This window comes from Mastomys coucha, unplaced genomic scaffold (assembly GCF_008632895.1).
Source record: "Mastomys coucha isolate ucsf_1 unplaced genomic scaffold, UCSF_Mcou_1 pScaffold12, whole genome shotgun sequence".
Lineage (NCBI taxonomy): Eukaryota > Metazoa > Chordata > Mammalia > Rodentia > Muridae > Mastomys > Mastomys coucha.
Genome location: NW_022196894.1, coordinates 35,025,348 through 35,045,326, shown reverse-complemented (window position 1 = coordinate 35,045,326; position 19,979 = coordinate 35,025,348). Strand labels below are relative to the sequence as shown.

The 19,979-nt window shown below is 34.9% G+C and overlaps 1 protein-coding gene across 8 annotated transcripts in view; it reads left to right on the top strand.

The window, feature by feature from the left end:
- Stxbp5l (syntaxin binding protein 5 like) overlaps nucleotides 1–19,979 on the top strand; it is a 268,083-nt gene that overhangs the window by 217,937 nt on the left and 30,167 nt on the right. For 4 of the 8 annotated variants that reach the window (XM_031363831.1, XM_031363834.1, XM_031363829.1 and 1 more), the window contains one exon: nucleotides 5,644–5,736. The exons of the other annotated variants lie outside the window; for them this stretch is intronic. In XM_031363831.1, coding sequence (XP_031219691.1) covers nucleotides 5,644–5,736 — 93 coding nt within the window. The remainder of the gene's footprint in view (nucleotides 1–5,643; nucleotides 5,737–19,979) is intronic. 8 annotated transcript variants of the gene reach the window in all.

Here is a 19,979-nt window from a genome sequence, read left to right as displayed (position 1 = left end):
GATGCTGAACCCCCTCTGTCACTCGGAAGCTGAGAGGATCATGTCCCTGCTGCCCTGCGGCTCCCCTCAGGTTTGTTTCTTATATGCAGCAAAAAGGTGGATCCTGTTTCCATATCCATTATCCTATGTCTTTTCATTGGGAAATTGAGTCCATTGATGTTGGGTTAGGGTTAGGGTTAGATATTAATGACCAGTGATTGTTATTTCCTGTTATTTTGATATTGGTGGTGATGGTAGTGGTGTGTGTGTGTGCTTTCCTTGCATTTGCTGATATGGAATTACTTATTTCCTGTGTTTTCTTAGGTATAGTTATCCTTCTTGGGTTAGAGTTTTCCTTCTAGTATTTTCTATGAGGCTAGACTTATAGCTAGATACTGTTTTAATTTGGCTTTGTCTTGAAATACCTTTTTTCTCCGTCTATGGTGAATGAGAGTTTTGCTGAGAATAGTAGTCTAGGTTGGCACTACCTTTTTTAGAGGTTGCAAGATATCTGTCCAGGTTCTTCTAGATTTTAGAGTCTCTGTTAAGAAGTCTCCTGTAATTCTGATAGGTCTCCCTTTGTATGTTTCCTGTCCTTTTTCCATTGTCACTTTTAATATTCGTTTTTTGTTCTGTATGTTGTCATCAGGACCTCTAAAACCCATGATGTCACATTGGCGGGCCTCACAGACCTGTTGCCAATGATGTGGGGCATTTATAGTGACCTGCAGTTGGCATGGAAGAAGGGGAAGGGTCTAGAGAGGTAGAGCTAGCAGGCTCTGGGGTATCCTGGTGAGAAGGAGAAACTGAGGCAGCAGTTTGGGTTTTTGGCTGCATGGAAACAGGTCTGTGGCAAAAAGGAGGTGGTTCATTAGCTGGATCTAGCATTGTAGCATCATCTAGCAGAGGTAGATTTCATGGGTAAGAGAAGTTGGGTTGGGGAACAAGGAGAGCTCTAGGAGGGATTGGAGTGAAGATAGATAAATGCTTGGACATAGGCAACCTCCTTCCATTTACCAGTTCACTGGCGGTATATATTAAGATTCCTTAAAATAGTTGGATCTAGGGTGCCATTAGGTGGCCATTTTGAACTATTATCTAGCTGGTACTGAATCTAGACCTTATTGCAGAGGTATATTAATTTTGATGCCTTCAAGTCAGGCGTTAGCTTTAAAGATTTAAACATGAACTGATAATCATTTGTCTTTAATGTCTCTCAATATCAATGGACTCAATTTCCCAATAAAAAGACATAAGCTAACACACTGGATATGCAAGCAAGATCCAGCATTTTTCTGCTTATAAGAAACACACATCAATAACAAAGATAGATGCTACCTCAGAGTGAAAGGCTAGAAAAAAGTCTTCCAAGCAAATGGTCCCAAGAAACAAGCAAGAGTTGGTGTCCTAATATCCAATTAAATCCACTTTGAACCAAAAGTTATCAAATGTGATAAAGGACACTTCATATTCATCAAAGAAAAAAAATCCACCAAGAGAAGTTCTCAATTCTGAACATCTATGCCCCAAATGCAAGGGTACCCACATTCATAAAAGAAGCTTTACTAAAGCTCAAAACACACATTGAACCCCAGACAATAATAGTGGGAGATTTCAACACCCCACTCTCACCAATGGACAAGTCATTGAAACAGAAACTTAACAGACAGAGTAAAACTGATAGAGACTATGAACCAAATGGATTTAATAGATATATACAGAACATTTCACCCTAAGACAAAAGAACATACCTTCTTCTCAGCACCTCATTGCACCTTCTCCAAAATTGACCATATAATGTGTCATAAAACAAGCCTCAACAGATACAAGAAGATTGAAATAATATCATGCATTCTATCAGATCACCATGGACTATATATTTCCTGGTAGGAAATTCTTCTAGGATCCTGATAGGTATAGCCTATCAAAATCATGCTACTTTCATATGATTGAAATAATATAGTGTTTATTTTTCTTGTTCTCTCTGTTTCTGTTTCTGTCTTTCTATGTTTCTGTCTGTCTCCTTCTCTTTCTCTCTCCCTCCATCTTTGTGTGTGTATATCTTATCCATCTTTGTTATGGCATGATTTTTATTGCTGTGTAATATTCCAATATATGAATATCCCTCAATTTAATGTTGTGAAACATTTAGTGGTTTGGGCTCTTATAAATGAGACAAATATGAAAATCTTATACATTTTTAATGAAAATATCAATTCACTTCTGTTGTATATGTGTCTAGAAGGGGAATGCCACACAGGCAAATGTGCATATTTAGCAAATATACTACCAGTAAGTATGCTAAAGTAGTTTACCAGTTTACTTCCACTTAAAGTGTTCAGGAGGTTCATCATATACTTCCTGATATTCAATGTTAGGGCACTTAATATTAAAAATTATATTTATTTTATATATATAATATCATCTCATTATAGAATTAAATTGGATTGCACATCTCTAATGCCTAATGATTTGAAGAGTTCTATATGTAGTACATTTATTTCATTTTATAAGATGTTCAATTCTTCACTGTGATTGAGTCACTAACTTCTCTTTATTCATTTCTTATTTATAGGAGTGTGTGTGTGTGTGTGTGTGTGTGTGTGTGTGTGTGTGTGTGTGTCTGTTAGACAGAAGTCTTTGGCTATATGTATATTCTACTAAATATTTTGCACCATTTCTGTGGCTTTCTTAAAGTTAGTGCTAGTTCTAATGTATTTCAATTGACAACATTTTATTTTATTGGAATGCCTTATGCCTTTTTGTTTAAAGAAATATCTTACCCACTATGATCATGAAGCAATTTTAAATACTATCCTGTAGAAGCTTACTGTTTTATATTTCACATTTAACTTCCATTTGGAATTTATTCTATGTATGAGGAAGAAGCTGTTTAGCTATCTAAATGATAAGTGATATTTATGTGGAGATTGCCCTTTTCTTCACTACCCAGAAGTGGAGCTTTCACTATTAATTAGTGGACTTCACTATGTGGTGTGTGCATGTGTTGGGGGGAGGGCTTTATCTTCTATTCAAAACAAAATGTATACTACTTATTTAGATCATACTGTTTTAATTAATATGGCTTCATAAATATTGCAGACATTGTAGTTTTGCCAAATTTTTGGTCCTTTTTCAAGACTGTTTTATATATTCTAGGTTTTTTAACATTTAGGAATAACTTATTAATTTGCATATAAGCATGTTTACATTGTTATTACAATTATAGTTTTAGATCTATTAGGTATAATTTGCATGTTTAACAATATTGAATGTCTCCTGTATATTACACATTTATATGTGTTCTTTATCTCGTAGTGATTTTTAATTTTCATTTGCAGAGGTCTTGTTCATCTTTCATTAGACTTATTCTTTTGTTTTTATTTTTCAATTATTATAAATGTGAATTTAATTTTCTAGTCACTTGTGGATAGAACATAAAAACATAATATTTACAAATTCTACTTGTACCCAGCAAGCTCATTTAAGTTACAAATTCTAATAGTTTATAAATTGTTTTGGGTTTTCTACATATGTAATTGTGTTTTCAGTGAAATTGCATTTCTATTTCTTCTTCTAAAGAAAAACGTTGTCTCAGACCTCCATATAACATTGCATAGATGTGATGTTAGCAAGTTCTTTTTTCTAATCTCAAGGATAAGGCTGAAATGCTTGTAATTGTGATAATTGCTGAAAGCTTTTGGTTATTATCCTACCCTCATCCCTCTTCCTGTAGTATTTATTCTTTCATGGAAGGTAGAACACCTCTGGAAACACCTCTGCTCATCTTCCCTGAGGGCAGCGCAAGAGGCTCCCATGTGATCAAGTAGATTTCTGCAAAACAGAACAGTTTTGACTATCTGCATGTTTTGTTTCTTGGAGATAAAATCATGTACTATAAAGGAATTCATTTATCACTTCAAGGCTAAAATTGACAGTTAAGTGTATTCTCCTAAATGGGGTAGATAAATTATTTTCTCTATGAAAACATTTAAAGATGTTTATTCAGTAGTAATTCTCCACAAAAGATCTTAGACCTTCCCCATCCCCCATTAAATTCACTAAAATCATGTGGTAATAGTCAATGTAAGTCTATTGTAATAAGATAAACTAGCACTTAAGGAAAACAGTAATTATTTTATAGTCTTTCTGTGTTCTCAAAGTCTCTTATACTCTAATAAACTACAAAGAGCAGATAAAGGTATAGACTATAAAGTATTTACTTGAGGTAATGAAAGAGAATAGAGTGTAGATTGGGAGCTACAGAATCAATGAGCCAATTGGAATCTGATTCTCACTATTCAAAATACTATAATGGTTTTTATATTGGTTTTTCATTTCTTAAACTATTCAACTAGTATTTTCACAATAAGACATTCAATTAGTAGTGTCCACAATAAAACATTATGCTATCCACTGAGCAAAGATTAAGAACAGAAAGTAGACTAATTATCACAAATGGAACTAGAGTCCACTTGCAGAAATAATTATACTAATAATATTTTTAAATAAAAAAGCTGTGAAACACCTTTGCACTCAGAGCATTGTGTCCTATATAAGTTCATCTTCCAAGATGGTTAGATTGGTACTAATACTCAGTCCTAAACCCAGTCGCCAGACAGAAGTGTAACTTTCTAAAGAAAATAGTACCTTTTCAGGACAAAGAGTTCCAAAATCAACAAATCTTTAATTATAGGGTTAAACCTTCCCAAGACCATGAGCCTTTTTCTAATCCTTTGCCTGGGAGAGCATCCTCTTCTATACTCCCATCAGGTCACAAGACTCCTTCTATTTCTGTTATTACCATCAACCTTATAATTCATACTTCCCATAGTCTACAAAAAACTTATTAAGGAGCCAAATCCACAAAAAACAGGATGATTGATAATTATTTTTATTAAATATATCTTTATTAAAATGTCATAAAAGTGGTATCATAAAAATAGTCAAAAACAAGGAACAACTTTGTTTTACTAATCCTTGATCTAAAATCAGTAGCCTAAATTGTATGTCTAATATCCTACTGCATCTTCAGAGAAACTCTACTTTGCCCTCCAAATATATATATGTATATATGTGTGTATATATATGTATATACATATATATGTATATGTATATATATGTGTATATATATATGCAAAGTAGAGTTTTATATGCATATAATATCAGATATATATCAGATAAATAGATATCTTTATCATAGAAATCAATATCACAGATATAGATGTATAAATAGAGATATAATAAAGGCACAGAATAGGGCTGAGGAGATAGCTCAATGAGTAAAGTACTTGTCACATAATTGTGAATACTGTAGATCAACTCCCCAGCATCCACATAAATGTGAGTATTGTGGCAGTCTGCTTGTAATCCCAGCCCTTGAGAGGCAGAGATAGAGGATCCTTGGAAAAAGCTGGCTAGCTAGAGTAGCTACATCAGCAAGCTCTGGATTGGAATGAAAAGCCTGCCTCAATATAGAGGATGCAAAGTGGTCAAGAAAGATACTTGACATCTATCTCTGATCTCCACATGCACACACACAGCCCAGCACAGATAAACACAGGCCTCCTGTGTAGTGATTAGGAAATTGGCCTTTAAGATATATTCTTACTTCACTCGGGCTGAGAAGTTCTATGCCAATAGTCTTGTATTCCCTTCCTTTAGGACTTGCTACCAGAACTCCCGAGGCAGCACCAGGCTTTTATAGGAATGAAATGCCAGCTGTGAAACAGAGGAGTCAAGTACACCACTTGCCAGGTGAAGATGAAAATCTTTTCTATGAACAAACACAATACTCATTTCTTCCCAATTTGCTTCACAGTTTAAGATTTGATTCTCACTTGTACTAAAAACATAAGTCAAAACATGGCCAATATAGGCATGTTGCTGGAAGTATTTATTCAAACTAGAGATACTTATGTCACGTTATAAACTAGAGATTCGTAAGGCATTTTTTGTCTTGATCTTGAAATGTTCCATACAATTTTGATATTTTTAAAAAAATCATACAAATGAATAACTTCATGAAGCCTATGAGAAAGTAGGACAAGACAAACAGGAGATTCAAAGGAAATTTCAATGCCTACCAACTAATGAGATTTTATTATAGAGTCACCATTAGCATATATAATTCAATGAATTAACTTCTGTAGCCAGCAACAACCATTGATGATCACCATAACTCTATCAAAGAATGGCCATTTCAGAAAGTTTTTCTGAAGAATTATCCATTGTAGGTTTTATCATCACAATACTGTGCAGAGGCCTTAAAACCTGAACTGCTTATTGGGATGCAAACAAACTTAAAAACAAGGCTGTGTACCTTTAAAAAGGTTATTCAGAGACTTGAGAGATGGCTAAGAGGTTAAGATGGCTGCTCTTCCAGGAGCCTTGAGTTCAATTCCCAGCAACCACATGGTGGCTCACAACCATCTGTAATGGGATCTGACGCCCTCTTCTAGTGTGTCTGAAGACAACTACAGTGTACTCATATACATTAAATAAATAAATAAATAAATCTTTAAGAAAACTAAGTCATTCATTAAAAAATGGATATGGCCAGACTTGTAGAATTAAAGAATTATTAATGTTATAGATGCCAAGTAAGATCAATAGCCAAGGATGATAAAAGTAATTGTTAAAGTTTTATAAATAGTAGTTTCTATATGCCCTTTTATGGTGAGAAAATTAAAGCTCAAGCGTATTTCAATGGAAAATGTTAAAATTTTTAGTAATTTGTATTTGGTTGGAAAAACCTTAAGATTTTATTCTCCCAGTGTTCATTCATCACATGACAAAGGCTATGTAAAATTTACATAATAATAAATATTGAAATTACATGAAGGAGCAATAAGAAAGATGTAGCTGAGTTAGGAGGGGGATCATATGAGAGAACAAAGGTGATATAAATAAAAGGACTCTGATTAACCAGTGGGAAATACCTCAGTTGCCAGCATGCTTGGGTAGCATTCCTGAAGCCTGGAGTTCAATTTCAAGCACAGCACAGACTAGATGAGGTGAGGCAGCACTCAGGAAATTCAGCAAGAGGGATTCTGAATGTAACATTGTCCTCAGCCATTGAGGCCGGTATGAAGCAGGACTATATGAAAAACTATCTCAATAGAAATAAAAATGAGGTCACTTAAGTATATAATCATATCATCTGAAAATAGTGATATTTTGACTTCTTCCTTTCCAATTTGTATCCCTTTGACCTCCTTTTGTTGTCTAATTGCCCTAGCTAGAACTTCAAGTACTATGTTGAATAGGTAGGGAGAGAGTGGGCACCCTTGTCTATTCCTTGATTTTAGTGGGATTGCTTCAGGTTTCTCTCCATTTGTTTTGATGGTGGCCGCTGTTTGCTGCTGTTGTTTTTACTGTGCTTAGGTGTGGGCCTTGGACTGACCTTTCTGAGACTTGTAACATGAATGGATGATGGATTTTGTCAAATGCTTTTTCAGCATCTAATGAAATGATCATGTGGTTTTTTCTTTGTTTGTTTATATAGTGGATTATGTTGATGGATTTCCATATACTAAACCATCCCTGCATCTCCGGGATTAAGCCTACTTGATCATGGTGAATGATCGTTCTGATGTGTTCTTGGGTTCAGTTTTCAAAAATTTTATTTGGCCAGGCGATGGTGGCGCATGCCTTTAATCCCAGCACTTGGGAGGCAGAGGCAGGCAGATTTCTGAGTTCAAGGCCAGTGGATTTCTGAGTTCGAGGCCAGCCTGGACTACAGAGTGAGTTCCAGGACAGCCAGGGCTACACAAAGAAACCCTGTCTCAAAAAAAAAATTATTGAGTATTTTTGCATTGATATTCATAAGGGAGATTGGTCTGAAGTTCTCTTTCTTTGTTGGGTCTTTGTGTGGTTTAGATATAAGCATAATTGTGGCTTCGTAGAACAAATTGGGTAGTGTTCCTTCTGTTTCTACTTTGTGGAATAGTTTGTGGTGTACAGGTATTAGGTCTTCATTGAAGGTCTGATAGAATTCTCCACTAAGCCCATCTGGTCCTTGGCCTTTTTTGGTTGGGAGCTATTAATGACTGCTTCTATGTCTTTAGGTGTTATGGGACCGTTTAGATGGTTTATCTGATCCTGTTTTAACTTTGGCATCTGGTATGTGTCTAGAAAATTGTCCATTTCATCCAGATTTTCCAGTTTTGTTCAGTATAAACTTTTGTAGTAGGATCTGATGACTTTGGATTTCCACAGTTTCTGTTGTTGTCTCCCTTTTCACTCCTGATTTTATTAATTTGGATACTGTCTCTGTGCACTCTAGTTAGTCTGGCTAAGGGTTTACCTATTTTGTTCATTTTCTCAAAGAACCAGCTCCTGGTTTGGTTTATTCCTTGTATAGTTCTTTTTGTTTCCACTTGGTTGATTTCAGCCCTGAGTTTGATTATTTCCTGTCATCTGCTCCTCTTGGGTGAATTTGCTTCTTTTTGTTCTAGAGTTTTCAGATTTGCTGTCAAACTGCTAGTGTATGCTCTCTCCAGTTTCTTTTTTGGAGGCACTTAGAGCTATGAGTTTTCCTCTTAGGGCTGCTTTCATTGTGTCCCATAAGATTGGGTATGTTGTGACTTCATTTTCATTAAACTCTAGAAAGTCTTTAATTTCTTTCTTTATTTCTTCCTTGACCAAGTTATCATTGAGTATAGTGCTATTCAGCTTCCACATGTATGTGGGCTTTCTATTGTTTATGTTGTTATTGAGGACCAGCCTTAGTCTGTGGTGATCTGATAAGATGCAAAGAATTATTCCAATCTTCTTGTATCTATTGAGGCCTGTTTTGTGACCAATTATGTGGTCAATTTTGGAAAAGGTACCATGAGGTACTGAGAAGAACGTATATCCTTTTGTTTTAGGATAAAATTTTCTATAGATATCTGTTAAATCAATTTGTTTCATAACTTCTGTTAGTTTCACTGTGAATTCAGAATGTGAATCTGAGTTGCTGCAGGTCTCCTGGAAGGCCTGTCCTTGTAAAAATATTCCTGCTCTATAAATCAGGACTTGTAAAGTCTAGCAGGGATTATAGGCCTTTTAAAAAAATCATTGTAATTTGATTAAGTATACACACATATATGTGCATGTATTCATATGTACACAAATATGTAAAAATGTATGTATCTATATATGTATATATGTATGTATGAATGTGAAAAATAATTGTTGCTTTCTGTTATTTTTGTTGTTAGAGTTGCAATTCTGTTCATGTGGCTATCTTCCTTTAGTTTTGTTGAAATATTACTTTCTTGCTTTTTCTAGGGTGTAGTTTCCCTCCTTGTGTTGGGGTTTTCCATTTATTATCCTTTGTAGGGCTGGATTTGTGGCAAAATATTGTATAAATTTGTTTGTGTCATGGAATACCTTGGTTTCTCCATCTATGGTAATTGAGAGTTTTGCTGGGTATAGTAACCTGGGCTGGCTTTTGTGTTCTCTTAGGGTCTGTATGACATCAGCCCATGATCATTTGGCTTACATAGTCTCTGGCAAGAAATATGGTGTAATTCTGATAGGTCTGCCTTTATATGTTACTTGACCTTTTTCCCTCACTGCTTTTAATATGCTTTCTTTGTTTCATTTAGGAAATAAAAAAAAAAAATCCCTTAAAGAATTACAGGAAAACACAACCAAACAAGTGAAGGAATCAAACAAAACCATCCAGGATCTAAAAATTTGGTGTTTTGATTATTATGTGATGAGAGAAATTTCTTTTCTGGTCCAAACTATTTGGAGTTCTGTAGGCTTCATGGACATCTCTTTCTTTGGGTTAGTGAAGTTTTCTTCTATAACTTTGTTGAAGATATTTACTGACCCTTTAAGTTGGAAACTTCAGTCTCTTCTATACCTATTATCCTTAGGGTTGGTCTTCTCATTGTGTCCTGGATTTTCTGGATGTTTTGGTTCAGGAGCTTTTTGCATTTTGCATTTTCTTTCACTGTTGCATCAATGTTTTCAATGGTATCTTTTGCACCTGAGATTCTTTCTCTCTTCTATCTCTTGTATTTTGTTGGTGATGCTTGCATCTATGGCTCCTGATTTCTTTCCTAGGCTATCTCCAGAGTTGTCTACTGTTACTTGTTAATTGTTTCTACTTCCATTTTTACATCCTGGATGGTTTTGTTTGATTCCTTCACCTGTTTGGTTGTGTTCTCCTGTAATTCTTTATGGGATTTTGTGTTTCCTCTTTAAGGGCTTGTACCTGTTTACCTGTGTTCTTCTGTATTTCTTTAAGGGAGTTATATATGTCTTTTTAAATTCCTCTATCAGCATCATGAGATACTATTTTAGATCCAAATCTTGCTTTTCCAGTGTGTTGGGGTATCCGGGACTTGCTGTGGTGAGAGTACTGGGTTCTAATGATGTCAAGTAGTCTTGGTTTCTGTTGGTAAGATTCTTGCATTTGTCTTTTGCCATCTGGTAATCTCTGCTGTTAGATGTTCTTTCTGTCTCTGGCTGGAGCTTGTTCCTCCAGTGGTTCTGAGTCCTGGGTTCAAAGCACTCTCTGGAGACATGCTCTCCACTCATGAGAATGGTGCACAGAGGGCTGTGGAAGAGCAGCACCTCCTGGTTGCAGATGAATGCAGGAAGGACCCTGTCTGTCCCAGCTGCTCTTCTGCTTTTGCAGCCTGTGCCTCCTGGCTGGTCCTGCCTTAGAAAGTTACCAGAGAGAAAATTATATCACTCTTTAAAAAGACATTGGGGTCTTAGGAAGTACTAGCTTACCATATCAAAAACAAAAGTCAAAATTACATACTTATAAATACTCATAATTAGAAAAAGATGCCCTCATTTGAAAATGGATAACCAAACATTATGAAATAAAAAAATTTTATCAAGGAAAGGGTTCAAAACATTAACTTGAAAAATATAATTATAACCAATTTTAAGATGTAGAGATGTAACATCTATTATCTAATTGTGTCTACCATATATGGTGCTCATTTAATAACCAAAAACTACATGGCTTCTCTTACATAGGAAACTGAAATGCACTACAGATAATTTTTCTCATGGAAGTTTTTTCTGGAAAAAGATATGTGAGCCAGTTGTTACTCATGAAGGGTTTATAATATTGCTTCTCAAACTGTGATCTGACAACATTTGGACTTCAATGCTGTTTGTAAAACATCTTAAAATACAAATTTCTGCTAAGCTAAGTCTTTTATAGTATTTTAGAATCTGGTATGTGGAATGTTACAAAGTGTTTCATTGTTTTAAACTCAGACCATTGATAAATATTTTTATTAAGAGTTTACTCTTGAGAAGGAACTTCTATAGCAGTTGTTGCAGCACATCAGAGAATTACCCAAACAGATGAACTGGAAAGACTTGAGCAGAGCAGAACTATGTGTGGTGGTGAGGGTATCAGCTTCAACAGCTCTATGTGTCCATTGACCCAGAATTCTTCAGTCCACTCGTGTGCTAATCTACCAGACACTAAGATGACCCTGTTCCATCTTCTTTCTTTGACTAACATTTTGAAATGAATGTGGAATATATGTTTTAGCTTAATTAACAATAAGAAAGAGAAATTTAGAAGGCTGCACAAACTTGGTCACCTTACATAAATTTCATTTTACTCAAACCCAATCGACTCTGCTTTGACATTTATCAGCTGTCTCAGTTTGCACATCTTGCGTAACTGATTCTTGCTCTCACATGCCAGATGTAAGTGCACTTGGGAAAAACTCACTGGTACCTCAGGCACCAAGTATGAATGAGCATTCCAAACATAATTTTATTTGGGCACTTATTCACTGACACTTGAATGTGTTTCCCTAATCTGCTCTGCCTACATTAGGATAATCTGAGATATATCCGCAGCTCAATGTTTGAGATGCCTTGACAGATGAATAGTAATTAATTCACTGAGAAGCTGAAGGAGAATGCATAGTAACAGAAGTCTGTTATTAGCATTGCTATTAGGGAAGTTCCTTCATCAGTCATTCATCTAGTCATCCTTTTCCTCCCCAGGTAGCACAATCGAGAGCAAAGTTTGTAAGAATGGCCCCAGGTTTCTGATGAGCAGTAGTCTACAGAGTCAGAAAGGTAGCTGGTAAACTGGTTAGGTGCTGAGAATTCAAACTCTATCTCTGAAAGCCAAAGTCATTTATCATGAATGCTAGAATATCAGGGTGAGTGTACCATAATAATGATGGGAAGGGACAACATTTGGGATGTAAATAAATAAAATAATTGAGAAAAAAAGAATGATGGGGGAGGGGCTGGGGATATGGTCAGTTAGCAGAGTGCTTGTCAAGCATCCAGGAAGCCTTGTTTCTGCCTCCAGGATCATACAAGCCAAGACATGTGATGCATGTGTATAATCCTAATGTTCACAGGGTAGAGACAAAAGAATCATAGTTCAAAGTTAACCTCAAATGCTTAGTGAGTTTAAAGCCAGTTTAAACTATGTAAGGAAACCCTGCCTATAGAAAAAACAAGCAAAGCAAAACAAAACAAAAGAATAGTAGGGAGTGTGAATCTGAGTTGCTGCAGGTCTCCTGGAAGGCCTGTCCTTGTAAAAATTTTCCTGCTCTGTAAATCAGGACTTTTAAAGTCTAGCAGGGATTATAGGCCTTTTAAAAAAAATCTTTGTAATTTGATTAAATATACACATATATGTGCATGTACTCATATGTACACAAATATGTAAAAATGTATGTATGTATGTATATATATATATTTATATACACATAAATACATATATATAGTCATGTATATGAAGAGAGGGGGGTTATGTAGATATGTTAAAGATCCTATTTAAAATCAGAATAGAAACAATTTAAAAGATTAAATAAAAAATCCTTACCTCTTCAGCTTGTCTGAATTATGATATAAACTCTTATGAAGTACTATTATGAGTTCAATTTGAATGCATTAATAATAAAATATTATATTTCTGTCACATTAAGGACAGAAATGAAAGCACTTCCCCTTGGTACCAAGAGCAAACCTGGATTTGCATGCTCTCCTTCACGCTCCGTGTTTCCACGCTCTTGTGTGTCTGTTCCATTAGTCTGAATGTGTCCCTGTCTGTCATCTCTGTGTGTCTGTGTGTGTTCCTCTGTTGTATCTGTGTCTGTCTGTCTGTTTCTCACAAAAGGCTTTGCTTTCTTGTCTATTGAAACACACAGAAAGCATCACATGGGGAAGGAATGGGGGATACTTTACAGGTAGTTCTAAGAAAATTTTACAAAGGATTAAGTCACAGACTCCAACTGACCAAGATAAAAAAAATACTACTAGCATTAGGGTTTATCAAACAATATCTTTATGTTGCTTTCATCACTTTTGGTGAATATTTATTTTGTATGATAGCCTTCAGCCTAAACTTGATGTTTTCAGCAAATGGTTATCATAAACTACATGCATTATTCTGGATCTGGGGCATGGAAGAACACATAAGATTACAGCTGTGCAGTAACTTAGTTATAGAAGCTGATCATATAAGAAACGCCAGGCAAGTAAGATTGGTTGTTACATTGTTATCTTAATGGCAAGTTAACAAACAGGCTGTGTACACAGGAGGGTAGTAATCTTAAGTCTTAACTAACATCAAGGTATATAAGTAACTTTGGATGTGAGGTCCAGCAAAAGGTCCAGTCACTGCAGTGTAAGAGGTATTTTTATAATTCTGCATCACCACAACATTATTATGTGATTTTTGTCATGTTTGATATAAATAAATAGCATCTTCTATTTATGCTGATAATTGTTAATACCAAATTATTAAAATCTGATTTTATTCTCATTTTTATAGACTGATATACAAATGTCTTTGCCTGCTGCTTTTACTTTATCAGAGTTTATACTTGTTTTTATGTAATATAGATGTCTTATTAAAGTCAGCAATGTGTAGCAACTGAGTCAAACCATAATGTTGAGATTTGTGTAACTTGTTAAATATGAATGGATCTTACATTTTTATATTGTTGAAATGAAAGAAAAGAAAACTAGTATTTTAGAACAAAAGAAAAAATATATTTAAAAGCCAAAAAATGGCTTAGTAAATAAAGATGATTGCTGTCAAACCTGATGACTTGATAAACTTACATTATATATAACAATGCTAAAAGTAAAAATGATCTGATCAACACTAATGATTTTTAAATTAAAAGAATAAAATTCTATTGTGAGTGATATGATCAATACACTGTCCTGTGGAAAATTAAATAACACTAATATTGGTAAGCAGACTGTTGAATTTGCATAATATTTGAAAATAAGCTAAATTAGATTATTATACACCAAGCTAGCTGTAAAGGTTAGTGTAAAAGTTTTACAAGCTAGCTGTAAAAGTTTTACCTTTATCATTGTAAAGTACAATGTAAGTTTATACATTTATTGTGATATCTACCTGTTAAATATATGTGAAATTAATTTTTGATACTTTTCTATTGAGAAATTGCTTACCATACCTGGTGTAGTAATCTATGTAAATATTCTCTTAATTATTTACTTTAGAAACAAATGCTTTTCTTGTGTTTCTGTTTAAATATTTAATGTTTGCTATTGAATGGCAGCCAACATTGGGACAATACTTCTGTTCCTATAACTGCATAGTAAGTGTAATTTTCAGAAGGCTGCTGCCGACTATACCGTGAAGCCCACTGCCCTCCACACGTCTCTTTAATTTCACATGATTAACAACTGCCTTTTTCCTTTTTCTGTTTTTTCAGTCAAAGGATCAAGAAAGTTAAGTCTGCCAACAGATCTTAAGGCTGATCTTGGTACGGTAGGCAAAAGCCAACAACTTTAACTTTTCTTACATTTCAGTACATTGGCTGGACATTTTTACCAACCAATCCATAAATGACATAAGCTTACTAGCTAGCCATACTTAATAGCTTTCCACAAAAAAAAAAAGGGCTTTCCTGAAAATTACCATGGAGTTCTGTTGGCAGCATTCGACATTTTGTTTGTTAATAATCATTTCACAAATTACATTTTATAACACATTACACACCAAGGTATGTGATGTTTCTTGGTTTTCTTTTTATCACAAAAATGTTTTAAAACATTTGTTACAGATAGACTTTGTAACTGTAATTTTGTAAATGAGCATGGTTTTGGATTTCTTTTCCCTGTTGTGCATGCTAATATTGTTTGGAAGTAATACTATTTAACCAAAAAAGTCTGCTATAAGGTGGAGTTCTGGCTCTGGTTTTTATTGTTGTTTTGTTTGTTTGTTTGTTTTTGAACATCATAGATAATTTCATTCGAGGTGCTTGGCTTTTCGTGGTGGTTATAGGCTATATGCATTAAACCTCACGGTGAGATAAACTCTTAAATAGACCTTCACCCTTTCAGCGCTTGCATCTGCTTGTCCTAGTATGAGGATTTTGGTTATGCTTTTTGAAATTATGTTATATAACCTATGCTATATATTCCCTTTGTTCTGATGCAAAGCTTTGGCATGAAATCGGATGAAGGTCATGTGCCATTCAGGTGTAAAAAAACTGTTCTATATTATGCTTTCTTTTTCAGCTCTTTACGATTGCTATTATTGTTACCAATTTCAACAATTCTTTCTTCTGAAAGGAGAAACTAAATCATTGCTGCTAACTAATAGAATATAAAATCCATGACACTTTGATGCTCTGATAGGACTCCTCAGTAAATCTACCTGGCCTTGAGTTGCTGTTTGGTTGGGATATTTTCAATTCTGTCTCTCTCTCTCAGTGGAGGTTACAGGTCTGTTTAAATTATTTCATGTTGAATTAGCTTCAATAGATCATACCATCCATTTCTTTTAGGTCTTCCAGTTTGGTGAAATACAGACTTTTAAAAGATGTCCTTATGGTTCTCTGAATTTTCTCATCATCTCCCTTTTCGTCTCTAATTTTATAATTTTGATTGTCTTTCTCTTTCTTTTGATTAATTTGGCTAAAGGTTTGTCAATACTTTTTCAATGAATTTTTTCAAAGAACCAACTCTGGCTCATTGACTTTTTTCATATCTATTTTATTAATTTTGGCTCTGAGACTCATCATTTCTTCTCATCTATACTTTTTAGGTATTGTTTCTTCTTATTTTTCTAGAGCTTTCAAGTGTATCATTAGGTTATCATTATGAGATCTATCCAGTTTGAGTTGTTTGCTTGTCCGTTTTTTTGTTTGTTCCTGATGTAATAATCACTTAATCCTTTGCTCACAGACTGGCTTTCGTTGTCCTGTAGGCCTGGGTGCTTTGCTCACAGACTGGCTTTTGTTGTCCTGTAGGCCTGGGTGCTTTGCTCACAGACTGGCTTTCATTGTCCTGTAGGCTTGGGTGTGTTGTGCTCTCATCTTCATTTAATTCTTGGAAGTTTTTAATTTCCTTCTTGATTTCTTCCTGAACCTAGTTTTCATTCAGCAGTGAGTTGTTCAGCTTCCATGTGCTTGTGTACTATCTACTGTTTCTCTTTTTGTTGAGATACTCCTTTATTTAGTATATCATGGTAGCATAGGATGCAGGACATTATTTCGAGTTCTCTATATTGGCTGAGACGCGCCATGGGTGCTAATATGTGGTCCACTTTGGAAAAAGTTTCATGAGCTGCTGAGAACAAGGTGTATCCTTTGGTGTTTGAGCAGAACATTCTATAGATGTCTGTTAGATCGATTCGATTTTATATTACTTAACTTTAGAATTTCTCTATTTTTGTCTGGATGACCTGTTTAATAGTGATGGTGGGGTATTGAACTTACTATTAGTGTGTTAGGGTTAATATGGGATTTTAAATCTAATAGTGTTTTTTATAAAATTGAGTGCTTTGTGTTTGGTGTGTAAAGGTTTAAGTAAAGACCTACACTCAAGTTTGCTCTCTGGCTTCTACACAGTACTATGGCACCCACTTACCCACTTTCACATAGGAATGTAAACACACACAACTGTACTTTATATACACTAAAATTAATAAAAAGGAAATGAAAAGTAGAAAGAAGTAGAATTATGTTAATTTCACTTTTCACAAGTTTCATGATGCTGAAAATTAAATTTTCAACTATTCTTATTATATTTCCCTCTCTCCCAGAAGAACAGGATTGTTACTATTGGCAGTGGGGCATAATTCATTTGTGTTTTTAATTCATCTGTGAAGATGACTTGTGGGTATTAATCCAATTAATTATCTTGCTCCTCAGTTTGGATTGCCATCTAAGTAATGTTTCCCTGACTGTATGACGTATGACTTCGAAGGCAGAACATTTCTAGATATATTTCTTCCACTAATGTATTTATTCATTTTACATCTGGACCACAGGCCCCCTTCATCCTCTCCTCCCATTCCAACCCTCAAAAACCAGTCCCCCCACTACCCTTTCCCCTTCTCCTTAGCGAAGGGGGAGCCTACCCACCCTGGGTACAAACCCAACCTGGCACATCAAATTGCAGCAGGACCAAGGTGTAAGATGAAATTTCAGAGTTGTTTTGATTTACATATTCCTGATGACTAAGAATGATGAACATTTCTTCAAGTGCTTCTTGGCCATTAGAGATCCTCTGTTGAGAATTTTCTGTTTAGCTCTGTACCCCATTGTTTAATTGGGTTATTTGGCTTGCTGGTGTCTAATTTCTTGAGTTCTATATGTATTTTGGATATTAGTCCTCTGTCAGATGCAGGTTTGGTGAAGATCTTTTCCTACTCTGTAGGCTGCCATTTTGCCCCATTGATGGTGTCCTTTTTCTTACAGACACTATTAAGTTTCATGAGGTCCCATTTATTAATTGTTGATCTTAGTATCTGAGCTATTGGTGTTCTGTTAAGAAATTTGTCTCCTGTGCCAGTGTCTTCAAGGCTATTTTCCACTTTGTCTTCTATCAGGTTTAGTGTATCTGGTTTTATATTGAGGTATTTGACCCATATGGCCTTGAGTTTTGTGCAGAGTGATAAATATGGATATATTTGTGTTCTTCTACATGCAGACTGCCAGTTAGACCAGCACCTTTTTTGAAGATGCTTTCTTTTTTTTTCCCATTGTATGGTTTTGAATTCTTTGTTAAAAGTCAAGTATCCATAGATGTGTGGATTTATTTCAGGAATTATTCCATTAATTCACCTGTCTGATTCTGTACCAATACCATGAAGTTGTTTTTTTTTTCACAATTGTGTGAGTACAGCTTGAGGTCAGGGATGGTGATTCCTCCTGAAGTTTTTTTTTTATTGTTCAGGATTGTTTTGGCTATCTTGATTTTTTGGTTTTCTATATGAATAAGTTCAATATCCCACCCTCACCATTAAACAAGTCATCCAGACAAAAATAAATAGAGAAATTCTGAAGTTTCAGAGAATTGCTCTTTCAAGGTCTGTTGAAAAAAATCATGCTATAATTTTGATAGGGATTGCATTGTATCTGTAGATTGCTTTTGGTAAGATGGCCATTTTCACTATGTTAATCCTACCAGTCCTTTAGCATGGGAGATCTTTCCATCTTCTGATACATTCTTAACTTTCTTTCTTCAGGGACGAGAGCTCTTGTCATACAGATATTTAACTTGCTTGGTTAGAGATACACCAAGATATTTTATACTATTTGTGGCTATTGTGCAGGGTATTGTTTCTCTAACTTCTTTCTCAGACTATTTATCATTTGCATAATGGAGGGATACTGATTTCTTTGAGTTAACTTTATATCCAGATACTTTGTTAAAGCTGTTTAATAGCTGTAGGAGTTCTCTGGTAGAGTTTATAGAGTTTCTAATATATGCTAAAATATTACTTGTGAATAGTGATGCTTTGACTTCTTGCTTTCCAGGTTGTAGCCCTTTGATCTCCTTTAGTTGTCTTATTGCTCTGGCCAGAACTTCAAGTACTATATTGAATAAATAGAGACAGAGAGAGTGAGCAGCCTTGTCTTGTCTTTGATTTTAGCAGGATTGCTTGAAGTTTCTTTCCATTTAATTTGATATTGCCTATTGACTTGCTGTTTATTGCTTTTATTATGTTTATTTATGCGGCTTGAAGTCCTGATCTCTTCAAAAGTTCTAATATTAAGAGGTGTTGGATTTTTTGAAGGCTTTTTCAGCATCTAATGAGATGACCATATGACTTTTTTGAGTTTGTTTGTATAGTGGATTATGTTGATAGGATTTTTATGTATAGAACCATTCTTGCATTCCTGGGATAGTCATGGTGAATGATATTTTTGATGTGTTCTTTGATTCTGTTTGTGAGGATTTTATTGGGTATTTTTATATCAATTTTCATGAAGGAAATTGGTCCGAAGTTCTCTTTCTTTGTTGGGTCATTGTGTGGTTTAGGTTTCAGCAAAACTATGGCCTAATAGAATGAATTAGATAGTGTTACTATTTTCTATTTTATGGAATAGTTTGAGGAATTTCTGTTGTTATATCTTCCTTTTCATTTCTGATTTTGTCAATTTGGATACTTTCTCTGGGCCTTTTAGTTAGTTTGGATAAGGGTTTGTCTATCTTGTTGATTTTCTCAAAGAACCAATTCTTGATTTTGTTGATTCTATGTATTATTCTCTCTGTTTCTAATTTATTAATTTCAATAAAATAAAATAGTTTGACTATTTCCTGCTGTCTTGGCTCTTGGCTGTGTTTGCTTCTTTTTTGTTTTAGAGCTTTCAGGTGTGCTCTTAAGTTGCTAGTATGAGATCTCTCCAATTTATAAAAACATTTAGTGCTATTAACTTTTCTCTTAGCACTGCTTTCATTGTGTACCTTATGTTTTGGTATGCTGTGCCTTCATTTTCATTGAATTCTAGAAAGTTTTTAATTTCTTTCTTTATTTCTTCCCTTACCCAGTGGTCGTTTAATAGAGAGTTGTTCAGTTTCCAGGAATATGTAAACTTTCTAGTGTTTCTGTGATTGTTGAAGTCCATCCTTAATCCATGGTGATCTGATTGAATGCAAGAAGGTATATCAGTTTTCTTGTGTCTGTTGAGGCTTGCTTTGTGACTGACTATATGATTAATTTTGGAGACGGTTCCATGAGGTGCTGAGAAGAAGGTATATTCTCTTGCTTTGGGTGGAAGGTT